At 50.4% G+C, this 18,759-nt stretch overlaps 1 protein-coding gene across 1 annotated transcript in view; it reads left to right on the plus strand.

Moving 5' to 3' along the window:
• Nucleotides 1-18,367, plus strand: part of GPR107 (G protein-coupled receptor 107) — a 79,193-nt gene extending 60,826 nt beyond the window's left edge. The window contains exons 16-19 of the mRNA XM_060250697.1: nt 7,334-7,383; nt 9,112-9,195; nt 12,643-12,767; nt 18,169-18,367. Of these exons, the coding sequence (XP_060106680.1) occupies nt 7,334-7,383; nt 9,112-9,195; nt 12,643-12,767; nt 18,169-18,265 (356 nt within the window). The 3' untranslated portion in view covers nt 18,266-18,367. The remainder of the gene's footprint in view (nt 1-7,333; nt 7,384-9,111; nt 9,196-12,642; nt 12,768-18,168) is intronic.
• Nucleotides 18,368-18,759: the final 392 nt, after the last annotated feature.

The raw sequence follows: 18,759 nt of genomic DNA on the forward strand, positions 1-18,759 counted from the left end.
AAGATATTGGATTTATATCCCGCCCTCCACTCCGAAGAGTCTCAGAGCAGCTCACAATCTCCTTTACCTTCCTCCCACACAACAGACACCCTGTGAGGTAGATGAAGATATTGGGTTTATATCCCGCCCTCCACCCCGAAGAGTCTCAGAGTGGCTCACAATCTCCTTTCCCTTCCTCCCCCACAACAGACACCCTGTGAGGTAGATGAAGATATTGGATTTATATCCCCCCCCCACTCCGAAGAGTCTCAGAGCAGCTCACAATCTCCTTTACCTCCCCCCCCCACAACAGACGCCCTGTGAGATAGGTGGGGCTGAGAGAGCTCTCACAGCAGCTGCCCTTTCAAGGACAGAGGCTCAGAGCGGCCTACAATCTCCTTTACCCCCCCCCCCACAACAGACACCCTGTGAAGTAGATGAAGATAATTGGATTTATATCCCACCCTCCACTCCAAAGAGTCTCAGAGCGGCTCACAATCTCCTTTACCTTCCTCCCCCACAACAGCCATCCTGTGAGGTAGATGAAGATATTGGATTTATATCCCGCCTTCCACTCCGAAGAGTCTCAGAGCAGCTCACAATCTCCTTTACCTTCCTCCCACACAACAGACACCCTGTGAGATAGATGAAGATATTGGGTTTATATCCCGCCCTCCACTCCGAAGAGTCTCAGAGCGGCTCACAATCTCCTTTCCCTTCCTCCCCCACAACAGACACCCTGTGAGGTAGATGAAGATATTGGATTTATATCCCGCCCTCCACTCCAAAGAGTCTCGGAGCGGCTCACAATCTCCTTTCCCTTCCTCCCCCACAACAGACACCTTGTGAGGTAGATGAAGACATTGGATTTATATCCCGCCCTCCACTCCAAAGAGTCTCAGAGCGGCTCACAATCTCCTTTACCTTCCTCCCCCACAACAGCCATCCTGTGAGGTAGATGAAGATATTGGATTTATATCCCGCCTTCCACTCCGAAGAGTCTCAGAGCAGCTCACAATCTCCTTTACCTTCCTCCCACACAACAGACACCCTGTGAGGTAGATGAAGATATTGGGTTTATATCCCGCCCTCCACCCCGAAGAGTCTCAGAGTGGCTCACAATCTCCTTTCCCTTCCTCCCCCACAACAGACACCCTGTGAGGTAGATGAAGATATTGGATTTATATCCCCCCCCCACTCCGAAGAGTCTCAGAGCAGCTCACAATCTCCTTTACCTCCCCCCCCCACAACAGACGCCCTGTGAGATAGGTGGGGCTGAGAGAGCTCTCACAGCAGCTGCCCTTTCAAGGACAGAGGCTCAGAGCGGCCTACAATCTCCTTTACCCCCCCCCCCCACAACAGACACCCTGTGAAGTAGATGAAGATAATTGGATTTATATCCCACCCTCCACTCCAAAGAGTCTCAGAGCGGCTCACAATCTCCTTTACCTTCCTCCCCCACAACAGCCATCCTGTGAGGTAGATGAAGATATTGGATTTATATCCCGCCTTCCACTCCGAAGAGTCTCAGAGCAGCTCACAATCTCCTTTACCTTCCTCCCACACAACAGACACCCTGTGAGATAGATGAAGATATTGGGTTTATATCCCGCCCTCCACTCCGAAGAGTCTCAGAGCGGCTCACAATCTCCTTTCCCTTCCTCCCCCACAACAGACACCCTGTGAGGTAGATGAAGATATTGGATTTATATCCCGCCCTCCACTCCAAAGAGTCTCGGAGCGGCTCACAATCTCCTTTCCCTTCCTCCCCCACAACAGACACCTTGTGAGGTAGATGAAGACATTGGATTTATATCCCGCCCTCCACTCCAAAGAGTCTCAGAGCGGCTCACAATCTCCTTTACCTTCCTCCCCCACAACAGCCATCCTGTGAGGTAGATGAAGATATTGGATTTATATCCCGCCTTCCACTCCGAAGAGTCTCAGAGCAGCTCACAATCTCCTTTACCTTCCTCCCACACAACAGACACCCTGTGAGGTAGATGAAGATATTGGGTTTATATCCCGCCCTCCACTCCGAAGAGTCTCAGAGCGGCTCACAATCTCCTTTCCCTTCCTCCCCCACAACAGACACCCTGTGAGGTAGATGAAGATATTGGATTTATATCCCCCCCCCACTCCGAAGAGTCTCAGAGCAGCTCACAATCTCCTTTACCTCCCCCCCCCCCCACAACAGACGCCCTGTGAGATAGGTGGGGCTGAGAGAGCTCTCACAGCAGCTGCCCTTTCAAGGACAGAGGCTCAGAGCGGCCTACAATCTCCTTTACCTCCCCCCCCCCCACAACAGACACCCTGTGAAGTAGATGAAGATAATTGGATTTATATCCCACCCTCCACTCCAAAGAGTCTCAGAGCGGCTCACAATCTCCTTTACCTTCCTCCCCCACAACAGCCATCCTGTGAGGTAGATGAAGATATTGGATTTATATCCCGCCCTCCACTCCGAAGAGTCTCAGAGCAGCTCACAATCTCCTTTACCTTCCTCCCACACAACAGACATCCTGTGAGATAGGTGGGGCTGAGAGAGCTCTCACAGCAGCTGCCCTTTCAAGGACAGAGGCTCAAAGTGGCCTACAATCTCCTTTACCTTCCCCCCCCCACAACAGACACCCTGTGAAGTAGATGAAGATAATTGGATTTATATCCCGCCCTCCACTCCGAAGAGTCTCAGAGCAGCTCACAATCTCCTTTACCTTCCTCCCCCACAACAGACATTCTGTGAGGTAGATGAAGATATTGGATTTATATCCCACCCTCCACTCCGAAGAGTCTCAGAACGGCTCACAATCTCCTTTCCCTTCCTCCCCCACAACAGACACCCTGTGAGGTGGGTGGGGCTGGAGAGGGCTCTCACAGCAGCTGCCCTTTCAAGGACAACCTCTGCCAGAGCTGTGGCTGACCCAAGGCCATTCCAGCAGGTGCAAGTGGAGGAGTGGGGAATCAAACCTGGTTCTCCCAGATAAGAGTCCACACACTTAACCACTACACCAAACTGGCTCTCCTGGACCAGATCTGACATAAATGAGACCTTGAGGAGTTGGGCCATGTCGGGTTGGGCCATGTTAGGCTGGGCCATGTGTATACCTATTTAAGATTAGGTAGCAGAGATATAACCTTTATAAAGAACACAGACAAACACAAATATATATTTTAAAAAACTTAAAATATGCTTAAAATGTTAGCACTCATTGGTCTTAAAGGTGCTTTCTTTGTATTTCTCCCCTGGGATCCAGGGAATTGGCTCTTTCCTTCCTTCCCCAGGGACTGAATGGGAGGGAAGCCTCAGTCAATAGAAGGAAGAGAGGTTTGGCTCAGTAGCTCTGCTGTGTGATTGAGAGAGCCTGGCAAAGCAAGCTATTCCTCCCCCCCCCCTTCCTTCCCAAGGGAGGAGCTTCAACCAATGGAGAAAATAGAGGTTTGACTCTGTAGCTCCTGTACAATTGAGCAAGCCTAGCAAAGCAAGCGGTGATGCAGAAGGAAGCAAGAGAGAGGAAGAAGGAAGCAGACGACGGCCAGTTGCTTGGGGGCCTGATAGTAGCCTTCCAGGGGCCTGATTCGGCCCCTGAACTGCATGTTCGACACCCCTTCTCTAAGCTGTGCGGGTGAGCGGCCACTCATGAACACAGGAAGCCCCGCTCATCAGCTGGTCTGGAGCCGCACAGGGTCTTGCACTGCCTATTGCCCACATTAAGATTACAGCGTCTGTATCCTGCTCAGGACATGAACCGCTCCACTCTGTAAAGGGGGGGGGGGGGAGGATAGAATGAGCATTGCTCCCATTACCCACGGCATGCCAGCATAGGCACGGCTTCCACTCATAGGCAGGAATTCTGTACCAGAGTGTTGAATCCTGTCTGTCCGAGGGTCCTTGCCTTGGCAGAGGGCAGCGGTTGTGCTTGTGTTTTCCTCCCATCGGGAATGTCAGGAGGTAAAGCTGAATCAGGACGGGCCCTTCGCTTCTCTTGCTGACGACTCCTGTGTTTAGTTGACGCACAGCCTGCTAAGCTGTTACTCAAAGCCACGTCCGTTCTGACAATCCAGTATTGCACCAGTAATCAAAACTGAAATAGAAACTGATAAAAAAAGGGATGACATTTCCTCTAGCTAAAAGTAACAGAAATCCTCCTAAATTGTGACTCTTGGGACAAAGACGTAGGAAGAGTTTCCTGACTTTCTCCTCTTGTCCGCTCTCCCCTCCCCCCCCCCCCGCTCTCCCCTTCCCCCCTACTGAACAGCAGCCCTGGAAGCAGAAAACGGGAAGGGGCAGATTGGCCTGTCTGTCTGCTCAGATCCCCTTCTGCAGAAACTTTCCCACTTGCACAGATTTCAAAAAATAACAGCTCCCTGTGTCGGCTTCTTTCCAAATCGTGACATGGTGGTCTTCAAGCGGCTGGTGGGCCCTCAGCCATGACATTTGAAAATCCACCTCGGAAGATGCAGTTCCAAATTCGAGAGGCCAAGAGAAAGTGTTTTGTTCAGTGTCGATGGTTTGCCAGGTGATCCTTTGGGTGTGCCCAAAGAGCTTCTTCACCTGATCTCAGAAGGGTCCCCCTTCTTCTTGATTTGATTCCCCACTCCTCCACTTGCACCTGAGAGGACGTTTCACCTGGTAACTTCCCTCACATCATGCTGTGTTCGCTTTCAGCTCAGACTCCATCTCCAAAGGTCAAGGCCAAGATGACTTTAAAGCTTTCCTTATGAGTAACCCGGAGGTTCCACCCACCTGGAGAGCCAGTTTGGTGTAGTGGTTAAGTGTGTGGACTCTTATCTGGGAGAACCGGGTTTGATTCCCCACTCCTCCACTTGCACCTGCTGGCATGGCTTTGGGTCAGCCATAGCTCTGGCAGAGGTTGTCCTTGAAAGGGCAGCTGCTGTGAGAGCCCTCTCCAGCCCCACCCACCTCACAGGGTGCCTGTTGTGGGGGGGGGAAGGTAAAGGAGATTGTGAGCCGCTCTGAGACTATTCGGAGTGGAGGGCGGGATATAAATCCAATATCATCATCTTCTTCTTCTTCTTGGGGGGACTGGTGGAGCAAAGGCTGTGGAGTGTCCGTGGGCACTGAGGGAGGTGGGTATCGGCGGTCACCAGCAAGGGTGCTAAATCCACCATTTGTGGGACAGAATTTGCATCCAGTTATACCAAATGATAGTTTTGAGGTGGGAGCGAGATTTGCACTTCCTGCGTTACGGGCTGTCATGCCTCAGGCAAGCGTTTCTTTTTCTGCTTGTTTTGTTTACCAGCCCTGATTTCCAACTTTGGACTCCTAGTCTTAGTGGATCGTTTGCAGAATGTCCTGTGCTGTCTGAACTGGCTTTTTGTGTGTGTGTGTGTGTGTGTGTGTGTGTGGTAATCTGCCTTGTGTCTCAGAGAGGAAGACAAGACAGCCTGTAATTAAGGAAATAAAAATAAATGAGGTTGACTGTGCAGATGCCTCACGGAGAGTGTTTTGTAATAGTCGTTAAGAAGATGGGGGAAATATGGGCCTGAGGCCTTCCCTCACACTCAGTAGGCAATCTTCAGTTGTGATCTGGTGTTAGTGGCCCTGCCTACCTTGAAAGGCTGTTGTGAGGCTACAATGAAGGCAAGAGCCGTGTGCATTGCCCTGAGGGGCAAGGTAGCACGATGTAGTAGGCAGGGGGATTGTCTGAAATGAGCCCCTGTGTCCGCCCCTGAGAACATGGCCTCTCCAAATCCACAGACAGCCCTTTCTCAGCCGCCATTTTGTCCTCTATCCAGCCTGCAGCACGGACCTCTTTTGTTTCCTTTCCCTTCAAGACGCACGCCTTGCAGTCGGCAGCGTTTCCCATCTCCGCTTTCCTTAGACTCCCCGGTTTTGCCCTTGAAGCTGCCACGGTCAGGATCTCTAGCAGGTCAAGTCGCTGCTGGGAGACTTTGCCGCACCCCGCAGCCGGTGGGTGGAGCCTCCGGATTACTCATAAGGAAAGCTTTAAAGTCATCTTGGCCTTGACCTTTGGAGATGGAGTCTGAGCTGAAAGCGAACACAGCACGATGTGAGGGAAGTTACCAGGTGAAACGTCTTCTCAGCCACCATTTTGCTCAGTGGCCTTAGGCTAGCTGGGATCTCTCAGCCCTCCCTGCTCCCCCCCCCCAAAAAAAATCTGTAAATCGGTGGTGGTGGAAAGTACCAGAAGTCACAGCTGACTTATGACTCCTTATGAGGTTTTCAAGGCAAGAAATGTCCACAGGTGGTTTGCCCACGGGTGTCGAATGCTGTGAGGGCTGGATGTGACATCAATGACACCTTGTCGGGCTGGGCCATCTGTGTCATAAAATGTAATGCCAGGAAGCAGAGATACAAACTTTATAAAGGACACAGAGGTGTTTTCTATTTTTTAAAAAGGTGCTTTCTTTGTATCTCTCTTGTGGGATCGAGGGAACTGGGCAAAGGAGGCTCTGGCTCTTTCCCTCCCTCCCCAGGGGGAGAAGCCTTGGCTCAGCAGCGCTGCTGTGCAATTGAGAGAGCCTGGCAAAGCAAGCTCTCCCTCCCCCCTTCCTCCCCAAGGGAGGAGCTTCAGCCAATGGAGAAAATACAGGATTTGCTCTGTAGCTTCTGCGTGATTGAGCAAGCCTGGCAAAGCGAGCTGACTCAGAAGGAAGCAAGCAAGAGGGAGAAGGAAGCAGACTTGCTCGAGGGCCTGATTCAGCCCCCGGGCTGCATGTTTGACATCCCTGCCCTACACCATGACCCTGGTCTTCCTTGGAGGTCTCCCATCCAAATATGGACCACGGCTGACCCTGCTTAGTGTCTGAGATCAGACTAACCTGGGCCATCCAGTTTGAGGCTGTAAATTGCAAAGAGGGGGGGGGGGGGGCTGCATAATCCTGAACTCCAGGCCTCTTGAACGGAATACTGGGATTCATTCTGCACATTGCACAAAATGGGGGGAGGGGCAGAACTCCAGATCCTTGTACTGCAAGTATAGCGGGGAGTGTTTTTTCCCCCTAATGCTCTCCTTGCTTCAAAGGACTTCCTACATGTAGTCAGGTGACTCATTACAGAAAGGACTGTTCTAATCTGTTTGTTCCAGGGCACTGCCTTCTTGTATGAAAGGGGTCTGATGCAGGAGTTCAGTCAGAAATTACGCCCCCTCCCCCTTTCCTGGATTTTCCGAGATTCAGCCGTCGCAGTCTGTGTGACGTGCCCGTCACCCCCCCCCCCCCAGATAACACAGACACACTTCTTTGAACATTTGAAATGTGCCATATAAATGCTGATTTTTGCAGTCAGCATGTTGCCATGTGTTGCAAATAACTTCTTCTGTCTCTAACCTTCTGTTCCGGGTGCTCTTTTTCTTTCTTTTTCCCCCCACAGCTGCCATTAACCTAGCAAAGCTGAAGCTGTTTAAACATTACTACGTCATGGTAAGGACCCTGCCTGCCTCTGCGTTAGGCTTTTTGGGGCGGGGCGGGGTGTTGGGAGCCCTGCTGACCCCACCACTGCCTTGGACCTTTGTGCTGTTCTTGCTCAGGAAGGAGCTGTATGGATACCTCAACGCCTGAATTTTTTTCTTTGAACACTAACAGAGCAGTGTTTTGTCCTGCCCCAGGATGCCTTTCTCCTCTCCACGGGTAACAACCTGTGGCTCTCTCAGTTGCAGAGCACAAAGAGATGTAACATTTCCAGAAATTTTGAAGCTCGTTTTTTTTTTTAACGGAAATTTTTGGAAAAATTGAAAAAAATGCTACATTAGCACTTTTTTTCTTTTCCAGATTGAAAGTCATTCTGTTATTTTAGAAACCTAAAATATGACTATGGACAATAGAATAGTCTAATACATATTTTTTAGAAAAGATTTGGAAAATATTTGAACGCCTTGTCTTAAAATATTTTATTCATCATGTGAAAATAAAACATTCCATAATCAATTTCTTTTCTTTTTCAATTTTTCAGAAAAAAAACAAAAAAAGGCTTCAGGAAAAAAAGAGGAAAAAAAACGTTTTTTCCTGGGCCTCCTTAAGAGCCACTTTTTGGGAAAAGCACTTTGGGTGACAGGCAGCTAGCTGGTGGGGGTTCTCCTGTGACAAGTTTTCAGAAAGTTTTAGGAGCATCAAAAAAATGATTTTTTTTTTAAAATTCATTGTAATCTGGTTTACAGAGCTATTGGGACCAGGAACAACCATAACCTGAAAAATGTTTTTAATGGTCCTATTTTATTCCAGTAACGAAGTAGGATTTATCCAGTTAATGAACTGGTCCTACTCCTTTGTGTGTTTTAGTTTATGCCAGAAATGTTGCATTTTGAATCATTTTTATGGTACATAATTTGTACCACTGATTAATTATTTGTACCTCGTGGCCAAAACACATTTGATTTTAATGTTTTTGTTTTGGTTTTTTTGCTATTTGTTATGCATTAAAGTTGTGTTAATTTAACATCCGTAACGGTAACAGGCCTCTAGTAAACCCTCTTGGTTACCTGGTTTTTCTGGGTTGAGAGTTTTTCTTCCTTTTTCTGTTTTGGATCTCATGAAAAGACCCAATAATGAGTAGATGCCTGCCCCATTGCCTCTAGATGTAATCTGAGCAGGGTTAAAGGAAGCAATTCCATTGTAAAGCTGCACATGTCCCACCTCAGTCTGGCAGCAGAACCACTTTGGTGTAGTGGTTAAGAGCAGCGGACTTGAATCTGGAGAACCAGGTTTGATTCCCCCACTCCTGCACATGCAGCCAGTTGAGTGACCTTAAGCAAGTACCAGTTCTCTCAGAGCTCTCTCAGCCCCACCTCAGGGTGTCTGCTGTGAGGAGGGGAAGAGAAGGAGATTGTAAGCTGCTCTGAGTGAAGGGCGGGGTATAGATCCAAACTCTTCCTCTTCTTCCCTTCTCCCTCTGCCCTGGAGGATGGAGCACAACTGAAACATACACAGCTCCTTTGGTTTAAGTAACAGGCCTGTTTGTTGAGATTCCTCTGATGAATATTGATCCGTGTCCCCATTTGTTCCACCCCAAATGCTCGTGAACTGGTGTGAGGCTTGCAAAACATTCCTGGCTGACTGATCCCGGCCGTGATCTAATTTTTTCTGCGGAATTAATGCGGTTTGTGCGCAAGAAGGCTCCAGCTGCTTACGCCTGCTCTCCTCCTTTGCCTACAGATTGTGTGTTACATTTACTTCACACGGATCATTGCCATCTTCATCAGGTTTGCAGTTCCCTTCCAGTGGAAGTGGCTTTATCAGGTACTGGTGTCAGCCGCGCTCCTCTCTTGGGGGGTGGGAAGGAGAGCAGAGAACACAATTTGTTTAAAAAACAGATCTTATCGAGCTGCCTGCTTCGTGTTCTCATTTAGGTCTCACGTAGAAACTCAGCATTCTTAGCACAGACATTCCAAGTGTAGCAGGCTTTACGGCTGGGGATTCTCCCTCCTCTTCTCGTGGCTGCAGGATTACGTATAGCCACACAGATCGAAAAGTAATTGCTTTATTGATTTTTAGATCCCACGCAATGCAAGAACTCCTTCGGGCATTAATCAAATGCAGCAGAAAAGGCTGGGTAACTGCAGCCCTGGGGAGTGGGTAAAACGAAGCATTCATAGAATCATAGAGTTGGAAGGGATCCCCTGGGGTCTCCTAGTCCAACCCCCTGCACAATGCAGGAAATTCACAAATACCGCCCCCCCCAAGGTCACATGATCATCATCCCTGTTGCACTTGGCCCGGTTGCTTAATCCTTTGCCACAGCGCAAGGGTTCCCGGCCTTTTTTAACCTATGGGCACCTTTGGAATTCTAACAAGGGATGGTGGGCAGCAGCTCAAAATGGCTGCTGGAGGAGGCAGAGCCACCCAGACAAAGGAAGCCTAAGCACGGGGGAGAAGAAGGATAATTCTTTTAAAAATGCATTGTGAAAAAAAGGGGTGAAAGAGAATGAAACCAACCCTGTGGTGGCAGCTGCTGCTAAAACAGTGAGATTTTAATTTGCCAAGCCAGTTGGCTCTCCAGTGGCCAGTCAGAAGCCCTGATGGGTAAGAGCTCTTACCTGGCCCCACCCACCCTTCTAAAAACACTTGGGGTGGGTTCCAGGAAAGGTGCTGACGTGCACCATGGTGCACACAGGCACACCACATAAGAACATAAGAGAAGCCCTGTTGGATCAGGCCAGTGGCCATCCAGTCCAACACTCTGTGTCACATAAGAACATAAGAGAAGCCATGTTGGATCAGGCCAGTGGCCCATCCAGTCCAACACTCTGTGTCACATAAGAACATAAGAGAAGCCATGTTGGATCAGGCCAGTGGCCCATCCAGTCCAACACTCTGTGTCACTTAAGAACATAAGAGAAGCCCTGTTGGATCAGGCCAATGGCCCCTCCAGTCCAACACTCTGTGTCACATAAGAACATAAGAAAAGCCATGTTGGATCAGGCCAGTGGCCCATCCAGTCCAACACTCTGCATCACATAAGAACATAACAGAAGCCCTGTTGGATCAGGCCAATGGCCCATCCAGTCCAACACTCTGTGTCACATAAGAACATAAGAGAAGCCATGTTGGATCAGGCCAGTGGCCCATCCAGTCCAACACTCTGTGTCACATAAGAACATAAGAGAAGCCATGTTGGATCAGGCCAGTGGCCCATCCAGTCCAACACTCTGTGTCACTTAAGAACATAAGAGAAGCCCTGTTGGATCAGGCCAATGGCCCCTCCAGTCCAACACTCTGTGTCACATAAGAACATAAGAGAAGCCATGTTGGATCAGGCCAATGGCCCCTCCAGTCCAACACTCTGTGTCACACAAGAACATAAGAGAAGCCATGTTGGATCAGGCCAATGGCTCATCCAGTCCAACACTCTGTGTCACACAAGAACATAAGAGAAGCCATGTTGGATCAGGCCAATGGCCCCTCCAGTCCAACACTCTGTGTCACATAAGAACATAAGAGAAGCCATGTTGGATCAGGCCAGTGGCCCCTCCAGTCCAACACTCTGTGTCACATAAGAACATAAGAGAAGCCATGTTGGATCAGGCCAATGGCCCCTCCAGTCCAACACTCTGTGTCACATAAGAACATAAGAGAAGCCATGTTGGATCAGGCCAATGGCCCCTCCAGTCCAACACTCTGTGTCACATAAGAACATAAGAGAAGCCATGTTGGATCAGGCCAGTGGCCCCTCCAGTCCAACACTCTGTGTCACATAAGAACATAAGAGAAGCCCTGTTAGATCAGGCCAGTGGCCCCTCCAGTCCAACACTCTGTGTCACATAAGAACATAAGAGAAGCCATGTTGGATCAGGCCAATGGCCCCTCCAGTCCAACACTCTGTGTCACATAAGAACATAAGAGAAGCCATGTTGGATCAGGCCAGTGGCCCCTCCAGTCCAACACTCTGTGTCACATAAGAACATAAGAGAAGCCATGTTGGATCAGGCCAGTGGCCCCTCCAGTCCAACACTCTGTGTCACATAAGAACATAAGAGAAGCCATGTTGGATCAGGCCAATGGCCCCTCCAGTCCAACACTCTGTGTCACATAAGAACATAAGAGAAGCCATGTTGGATCAGGCCAATGGCCCCTCCAGTCCAACACTCTGTGTCACATAAGAACATAAGAGAAGCCATGTTGGATCAGGCCAATGGCCCCTCCAGTCCAACACTCTGTGTCACATAAGAACATAAGAGAAGCCATGTTGGATCAGGCCAATGGCCCCTCCAGTCCAACACTCTGTGTCACATAAGAACATAAGAGAAGCCATGTTGGATCAGGCCAATGGCTCATCCAGTCCAACACTCTGTGTCACACAAGAACATAAGAGAAGCCATGTTGGATCAGGCCAATGGCCCCTCCAGTCCAACACTCTGTGTCACACAGTGGCCCCCAAAATTATATATATATATATATATATATATATGCACATATACACACTGTGGCTTATAGCCACTGATGGACCTCTGCTCCATATTTTTATCTAACCCCCTCTTGAAGCTGGCTATGCCTGTAGCCGCCGCCACCTCCTGTGGCAGTGAATTCCACATGTTAATCACCCTTTGGGTGAAGAAGTACTTCCTTTTATCCATTTTAACCTGTCTGCTCAGCAATTTCATCGAATGCCCACGAGTTCTTGTATTGTCAGAAAGGGTGAAAAGTACCTCTTTCTCTGCTTTCTCCATCCCATGCATTATCTTGTAAACCTCTATCATGTCACCCCGCAGTCGATGTTTCTCCAAGCTAAAGAGCCCTGCGTTGCACAATTTTGTTGTTCTTCGGGTGGTTCTGGGGCAGTGGGTGATGCAGCACCCCAAAGCCTTTGTCCCTACTGACTAGAAACTTTAATCTGCCAGTCCTCTAGCTTCAGAGAGATTAGCCCCTGTACTTTTTTGCTCTTGCTGTTGTAAGAGCTAGAATCCTGCTGGTCTAGGTTAATAATTCTGTGGCTCTGAGTTAGTCAGTGCAGGGCTAAGGGCTGCACCTTTAAAGAAATGGTGAGGGTTGCAACTCAGCAGACGCTTGTTCTGCGCACTCAGAGTCTGATCTTCAGTCTTTGGCATCTCCTGCTACAGGAGAGAAGCAGCCTGACTCGACGGAGGGCAGCTTCCTGTAGCCATGACGGCTTTGTGGCAGCCCCGCAGGGAGGGGCAGGAGGGGATGGTCTTCAGAGCAACTTTTAATTTTCAGCCTCCTGTGTCACAGGTCCTGGACGAAACGGCCACCTTGGTGTTCTTCATCCTAACCGGGTACAAGTTCCGGCCTGCCTCGGACAATCCTTACCTGCAGCTCTCTCAGGACGACGAGGACGACTTGGACATGGAGGCCGTGTAAGGGAGCTTTGCAGGCAGAAGGGCTGGTGTGAGGGCATGGCGGGTGGGACTTGAGCACAGGCGGAGCAAAGCGTGTTGATGTGGAAGCTCTTTCATGACTCGGGTCTGGTCACAGAGCCCCTCTACGGTCTGTTGGGCCAGGTCAGGGAGAACACTCCAGTCATAGAATCAGAGAGTTGGAAGGGGCCATGCAGACCATCTAGGCCAACCCCCTGCTCCATGCAGGATCAGCCTAAAGCAGGGGTGGCCAAACTGAGGCCCGGCAGCCACATGTGGCTCTTTCACACAGATTGTGTGGCTCTCAAAGCCCCCAATGCCCCATCAGCTCCTTAAATCACTTCTCCAAGCCAACCAACCAATGGCTTGGAGAATGCATTAAAAGTTAAAATTTATTTCCTTCCTTCCCTCCCTCCTTCCTTCCCTCCCCTCCCCTCCCCTCCCTTCCCTCCTTCCCTTCCTTCCCTCCTTCCCTTCCTTCCCTCCCTTCACTCCCCTTCCTTCCTTCCTTCCTTCCTTCCTTCCTTCCTTCCTTCCTTCCTTCCTTCCTTCCTTCCTTCCTTCCTTCCTTCCTTCCTTCCTTCCTCCCTCCCTCCCTCCCTCCCTCCCTCCCTCCCTCCCTCCCTCCCTCCCTCCCCAGCTGGTTCCACCTCTGAACTGCTCTGACCGTAATCCCCCCCCTCCCAATATGCAGCTGGTACTTTTCTGCTTGTAATTTGAGCCCTTTGCTTTGGGTCGCCTCCTCAGTGCTCCTGCTGTTCCCTTCTGTGCCTCAGAGCTCTGGGTAGGGCCTTGGCGGGGTCTGACTGGCCCCACGATCTCTGGTTTGAGAACCACTGCGCGCGTGAAGAGGCCTGAGGGCCCCGGCTGGAGAAGTCTGGCTGCCGAGGTCTCTCTTCCCGTTGTTCTTGGAGTCAGTCAAGTCTCCAGTGAGCAGAGGGAGGTTTTTGGCGGCCTGCGGTGGAAAATCTCAAGAGCACCATCCTCTTCCTCTTCTGCTGCTCATTGACACAAGGTGCAGTCTGTCGGGATGCGGACCAGTGCACAGTTCCGCTGAGGTGATCCGGGCCGGCCCTAGGTGATTGCCTAGGGCGCCGGCCTTCTGGGGACGCGACATCGGGCCCCCCCATGTGACTTGGTGATGTTATCCATGCATTGGGGGGAGAGCGCCAGAAGTTAGCCTTGCCAGACTAGGGCCAGCCCAGGAGGTGATCAGGCAGGGTGCTGGAAGAGACAGCAAGAAGCATCCAGGTGCCTGCCCTGTCTTTGTGCTGGGGTCCGGTTCGTATGAGAAAGCCCCTCTTCCTAGGAACCCTCATGTGGATCTCTGATTCCTGCAGGCTGCTTCAGGAGCTTCTTTGGGTAGAAGCCTGCTGTTTCCTTCAAGAGGCCAGCGATTTGAGAGAAGTCAGCTCTTGCAGCGTTCCTCTTTAGAGGGGCTTGTGCAGGTGGGGAAAGCGGGGCTCTGTTTGGGCCTGGTTCTCTTCTGCACCTCTGCTCTGATCAGAGTGCCTGTTCCTCCCCCGCTGCCCTGAAGCTGTGGAACTCCCCTCTCCCAAGGGGGCAACGGGCACCATCCTTGCAAGTCATTTGGCATAACCTGAAAACGCGTCCCCCTTCTGGGAAGGCTTTTGAATGAGATGGTTTTGCTCCCTTGCGGTTTTGATCTTGCTCATTGTTATTGGCTTCTGTGTTGTGTATCGATGCTTGGTCACCTTGGACGCTCTCTTGGATACCAAAAGGCAGATTTTAGTAGCCAGTTGAGAGCAGGATGCTTTCCAACCATCTCCTTGAATCCTCCAAATTCTCCCTTCTCCCCATTGTGGCAGTGCAAAGGGCCATGCGACTGCAGCCCACATGCTGACCCTGCCAGGGTGTTTTTGTGCCGTCACCGGCTTTCCCAGAATGCCTTTGGAGGTCTCCCATCCAAAGCACTAGTGAGGGCCAACCCTGCTAGGCTTCCGGAGTCTGATGAGATCAGCCTAAATTGGGTCCACTCACGTCAGTGCAAGATATCATCAGACCCTAGCGAGTGGTGTCCTCTCACGTCTTCTGTACACCGACTGGCTCCAGTGTCTCCTGATTGGACTCTTCTCTTTCTCTCTCCCCCACCCCACCCCAAAAGGATAATATGAAACACAGCTGACCTACACACACTTTTCTCTGCAGCCTGGGTCTTAAGGTCCACTTGCTAGTCTTAAATACAGAGGACGAGAGGTGATCCTTGCAGACACCTAAGCAGCACAGCAGGCCTGCAGACACCTTAAATCCGAACCCCCAGAGCTGCTGACTTCCTAGGATTTCTTCCAAGAATGCTGAAGCAGCTGCAGATAATAAATGCCATAGCTGAGAGCGCAGGGTGCTTCTTCAGGGGGTGGGGGAACCCCAGATCCATCTCTTCTGACTGCGACATTACAGTAAAAATAGAGGCTGTGTTCTACTAGTCCGGGGGTGCTTAACGAAAGAGCCACACAAAATAAACGTCAGATGTTTGAGAGCCACAAGACGGGAAGGAAGGGGGAAAAAATAGATGGGGAAGGAGGTGGAAAGAAAGCAACTTTAACTTTAAATGCATTCCCCCAAGCCGCTGGCTGGGCTTGGCTTGGAGAAGTTATTTAAAGAGACAAATGCCTTCTCCAAGCCGGCCGGCGGGGGCAGTGGGGGCTGAGAGAACCACACAATGTGTGTGAAAAAGCCACGTGTGGCTCCTGAGCCACAGTTTGGCCACTCCTGTAATAGTCTGACTTGATTCCGCAGCCTTATCCCCCTCCCCAAAAATCCTACGTTTGCAGTGACGAAAACTCCCTTCCCTGGGTGCAGTTGGCTCTGAGGGGCTTTTTTTCAGGCAAAAGAGTGGATGAAGCCTTATGGTGAATCAGACCCTGAATCCATTCAGTTCAGTCTTTACTCCAGGCCTGTAGCTACAGAAGGGCATCTTGGGGCCACGCCCCTCAGTCTTTAGCCACGCCCCACCAATCAAGACCCAGAAGCTGGCCTTTCTCCACCTGAGACCCTCACCACATAATTGGATGATCACTAATCAGATTAGTGGTAATCCAGTTAAATTCCACCCTCCCTTGCCCCTCCAATCAAGGGCACGTCATAGGACTTAGTAAAAATAGCGTAACACATTGGGCAACATCAGTGTCACACACGCACCAACTTGCCTACGCCAAAATCATGTTATGGGATCAGCATGTCGACTTCAGCAGCCATCTTCAGCCCTATGAGTAAGTCCACATCCCCCTTTCTGGCTAAATTGTGTGAGCGTCACCTTTAATATTCTCCCCAAGTCATTCTCCTGTGTCCCCCACGCTGTCAGGTATGGTGAATTGGGCCAGAAAGGTTCTTTGCAAATTGTAGCAACCTTTTCAGTCCCCTGTTGGCCCTTTGGACCAGCGGTGTTGGTCCAGCACCCTTTTAGTTACAGTGAATTGCCCCTTTTGGCTCTCCATCCTCAACTGCCTGGTGGGAGCTTTTCAAATTCCCTTCCCCCCACCCCCCCGTCTTGCAGTCAAACCTTCATGTATGTGTTAAATTTCCTTCAGCTCCTGAACCGCTTAATATTCAGCTAATGGCTGCATGAAATTGTAATTTGACCGTTGATTTTCCAGATGCTATTAAATGTTTCAATATCTGACTTTGGCATTATAAGCCATTTCAGTCGGGTTGATAATTACCTGTCCTTCCTTCTCTTTTCTCCTCTTCCATCTTCCTGTCCTCCATTGGGCCCGTGAGAAGCATTATAAAAATTTTAACGGGCCTGTCTACTTTAATGTCTTTGAGTAGTTACACGGTTTGATTGTGCCTCCCTCTACGCTCAGAAGCAAGCACGGGGGGTGGGGGCAGGGGTTCGATAATGGGGAAAGATTTCCCTTTTTCTCCCCCTCTCCTTTTTTCCACACCCTTCCAATTTGGCAAGTGATTTTTCTCTGCTCTGTTGTGAACGGAACCAAGATTGAGTGCTGTTTTGATGGAGAGGGCCTTTTCATGTCAAAACATGTTCCTGCTCAAGTGTCGCGGATGTGGGTGCACCAGGCCTGAACGCAGCTTGGGAGGTAGTGGCTGGTTGCCCTCCCAGCTGGGGAGGGGAGCGGTGCTTGTTTTAATGGAACAAAGCATGAAAATTCCAAAGGCCTCTGCTCGGTGCGCTGCGTTCAGCATACCAGTCGCTTTTGCCGAGGATGCTGTGCGTGGATGCAGTTGGGAGGGTGGCTGTGCAGGCACCAAATCTGGTACCCACTGCAGAACGCAGGCCCCCCCTCCCCCGTCTTCGCTTTTTGTAATTCCTTCTCTGGCATAATAATAAAAACAGGTTTTTCAAGTAGATCAGGGTCCAGTCTCTCTCCCCACCCCCATCCAGTCTTTTAAAAAGATATTTGTTCAGGACTATACGGGAGGTAGTATTGGTGGTAAAATAAGACTAAGAGCAAAAGTGAGGCTGTCGGTCGGGCCAGGAGAGGGGAAAGATGGGCTCCAGTCTCCCCTCCAGCAAGAAAGCAAGAAATGGTTTTACGTATTTATATCTTGCTTTTCTACCCTTTGGAAGAGCCCCGTGGTGCAGAGTGTTAAAGCTGCAGTACTGCATTCCTAAGCTCTGCTTATGACCTGAGTTCGATCTTCGGTGGAAGCTGGGTTTTCAGGTAGCCAGCTCGAGGTTGACTCAGCCTTCCATTGTTCTGAGGTCTGTAAAATGAGTCCCCAACTTGCTGGGGGGAAAGTGTAAAAGACTGGGGAAGGCGATGGCAAACCACCCCGTAAAAAGTCTGCCGTGAAAACGTTGTGAGAGCAACGTCACCCCAGAGTCGGAAACGACTGGTGCTTGCACAGGAGCCTTCCCTTTTCCCTTCTACCCTTGTTGGGATTCAAAGCAGCTTTTAGAACATGGTTCTCCCTTCTTCCACGTTTTCACAGCCACCACCCTGCAAGGTAGGCCAAAGTTTGTGGCTGGCCCCAAGTATTTAGGCAGAGTCCCACTTGGCAGGGCAGGAAAAGGCCCAGGAGTTGGAGCATCTTCAGAGCTTGGATTCTGGTTCCCCAGAACTGTGGAAACCACAAAAGAGGGGCAGTCCTATAAAAATGGGACATGAGGAAACTCCATTGTAGGAACAGCAGTCCGTGGACTTGTCTGCTTCGGCTCCCCCAGGGATCCGGGGCTGCAGCATTTGTCGGAATTTCTTCTCCATGCAGTTCCTGCCAAGAAGCAAAATGCTCCCTGTGAGCAGGGTGGTGTCCCCATAAGTGTGCTGGTTTGCATAGCTCTGTTGGGTCAATGCGTTTGGCATCCTTAGATCATCTCACGTAACTGGATAGCACCCTCCCCTCCCCCCCTGTAAGGTGTGCTGATGGTGTTGCAGCTTCACGGTTGGTTCTGAGCAGAGTCTCTTTTTGTCCTTCTCAGGGTGACGACCACAGGTGTCATGGAGGGCATGAAGAAAGTGAAGAAGGTGGTGAACGGCTCGGCAGAGTCCCGAGGGGAGTGGGAGAGCACCGCATGATGGACGGACGGGTTCCTTTTCTCCCTCCCTCCTTCCTCCTCCTCCTCCCCCCTCGCCCTTAGGACAAGGCAGCACTTTCAGATAAACTCTAATTTATTGGTCTTTTCCTTTCTCAAATGGAAACGGAGCTCTGAGCTTCCTGACATCGAAACTGGAGAATGTAAAGGGGAAGGCAGCAAAGAGGCGGTGGGGGAGCAGCGTTCCTCAGGGAGCAGAAGCCCATCCTCTGCCTTGGGGTCTCCCGATGCTGCCAAAGATGCTTTTGTGGAGAAGGGGAAGGTGGTGGCAGGTGTTTATTTTTAACTTCCTGTTTTGTTTTGTTTTAACTTGGGGGACCGGAAGCATTGTTTGGAGGCGGGGTGCCAGGGGATGCGGCCTCCAGACGCGGAGCGATAAAGAGTTGTGTGTATGTCAGAGCATAGATTTTATCAGCTGCCCTTCAAGGCACAAACCCCCGCTATGTAACCTTGCGTGCTGGGAAGTCAGCAAAGTTT

Source organism: Heteronotia binoei, chromosome 12 (assembly GCF_032191835.1).
Source record: "Heteronotia binoei isolate CCM8104 ecotype False Entrance Well chromosome 12, APGP_CSIRO_Hbin_v1, whole genome shotgun sequence".
In the NCBI taxonomy this organism is placed as follows: Eukaryota; Metazoa; Chordata; class Lepidosauria; order Squamata; family Gekkonidae; genus Heteronotia; species Heteronotia binoei.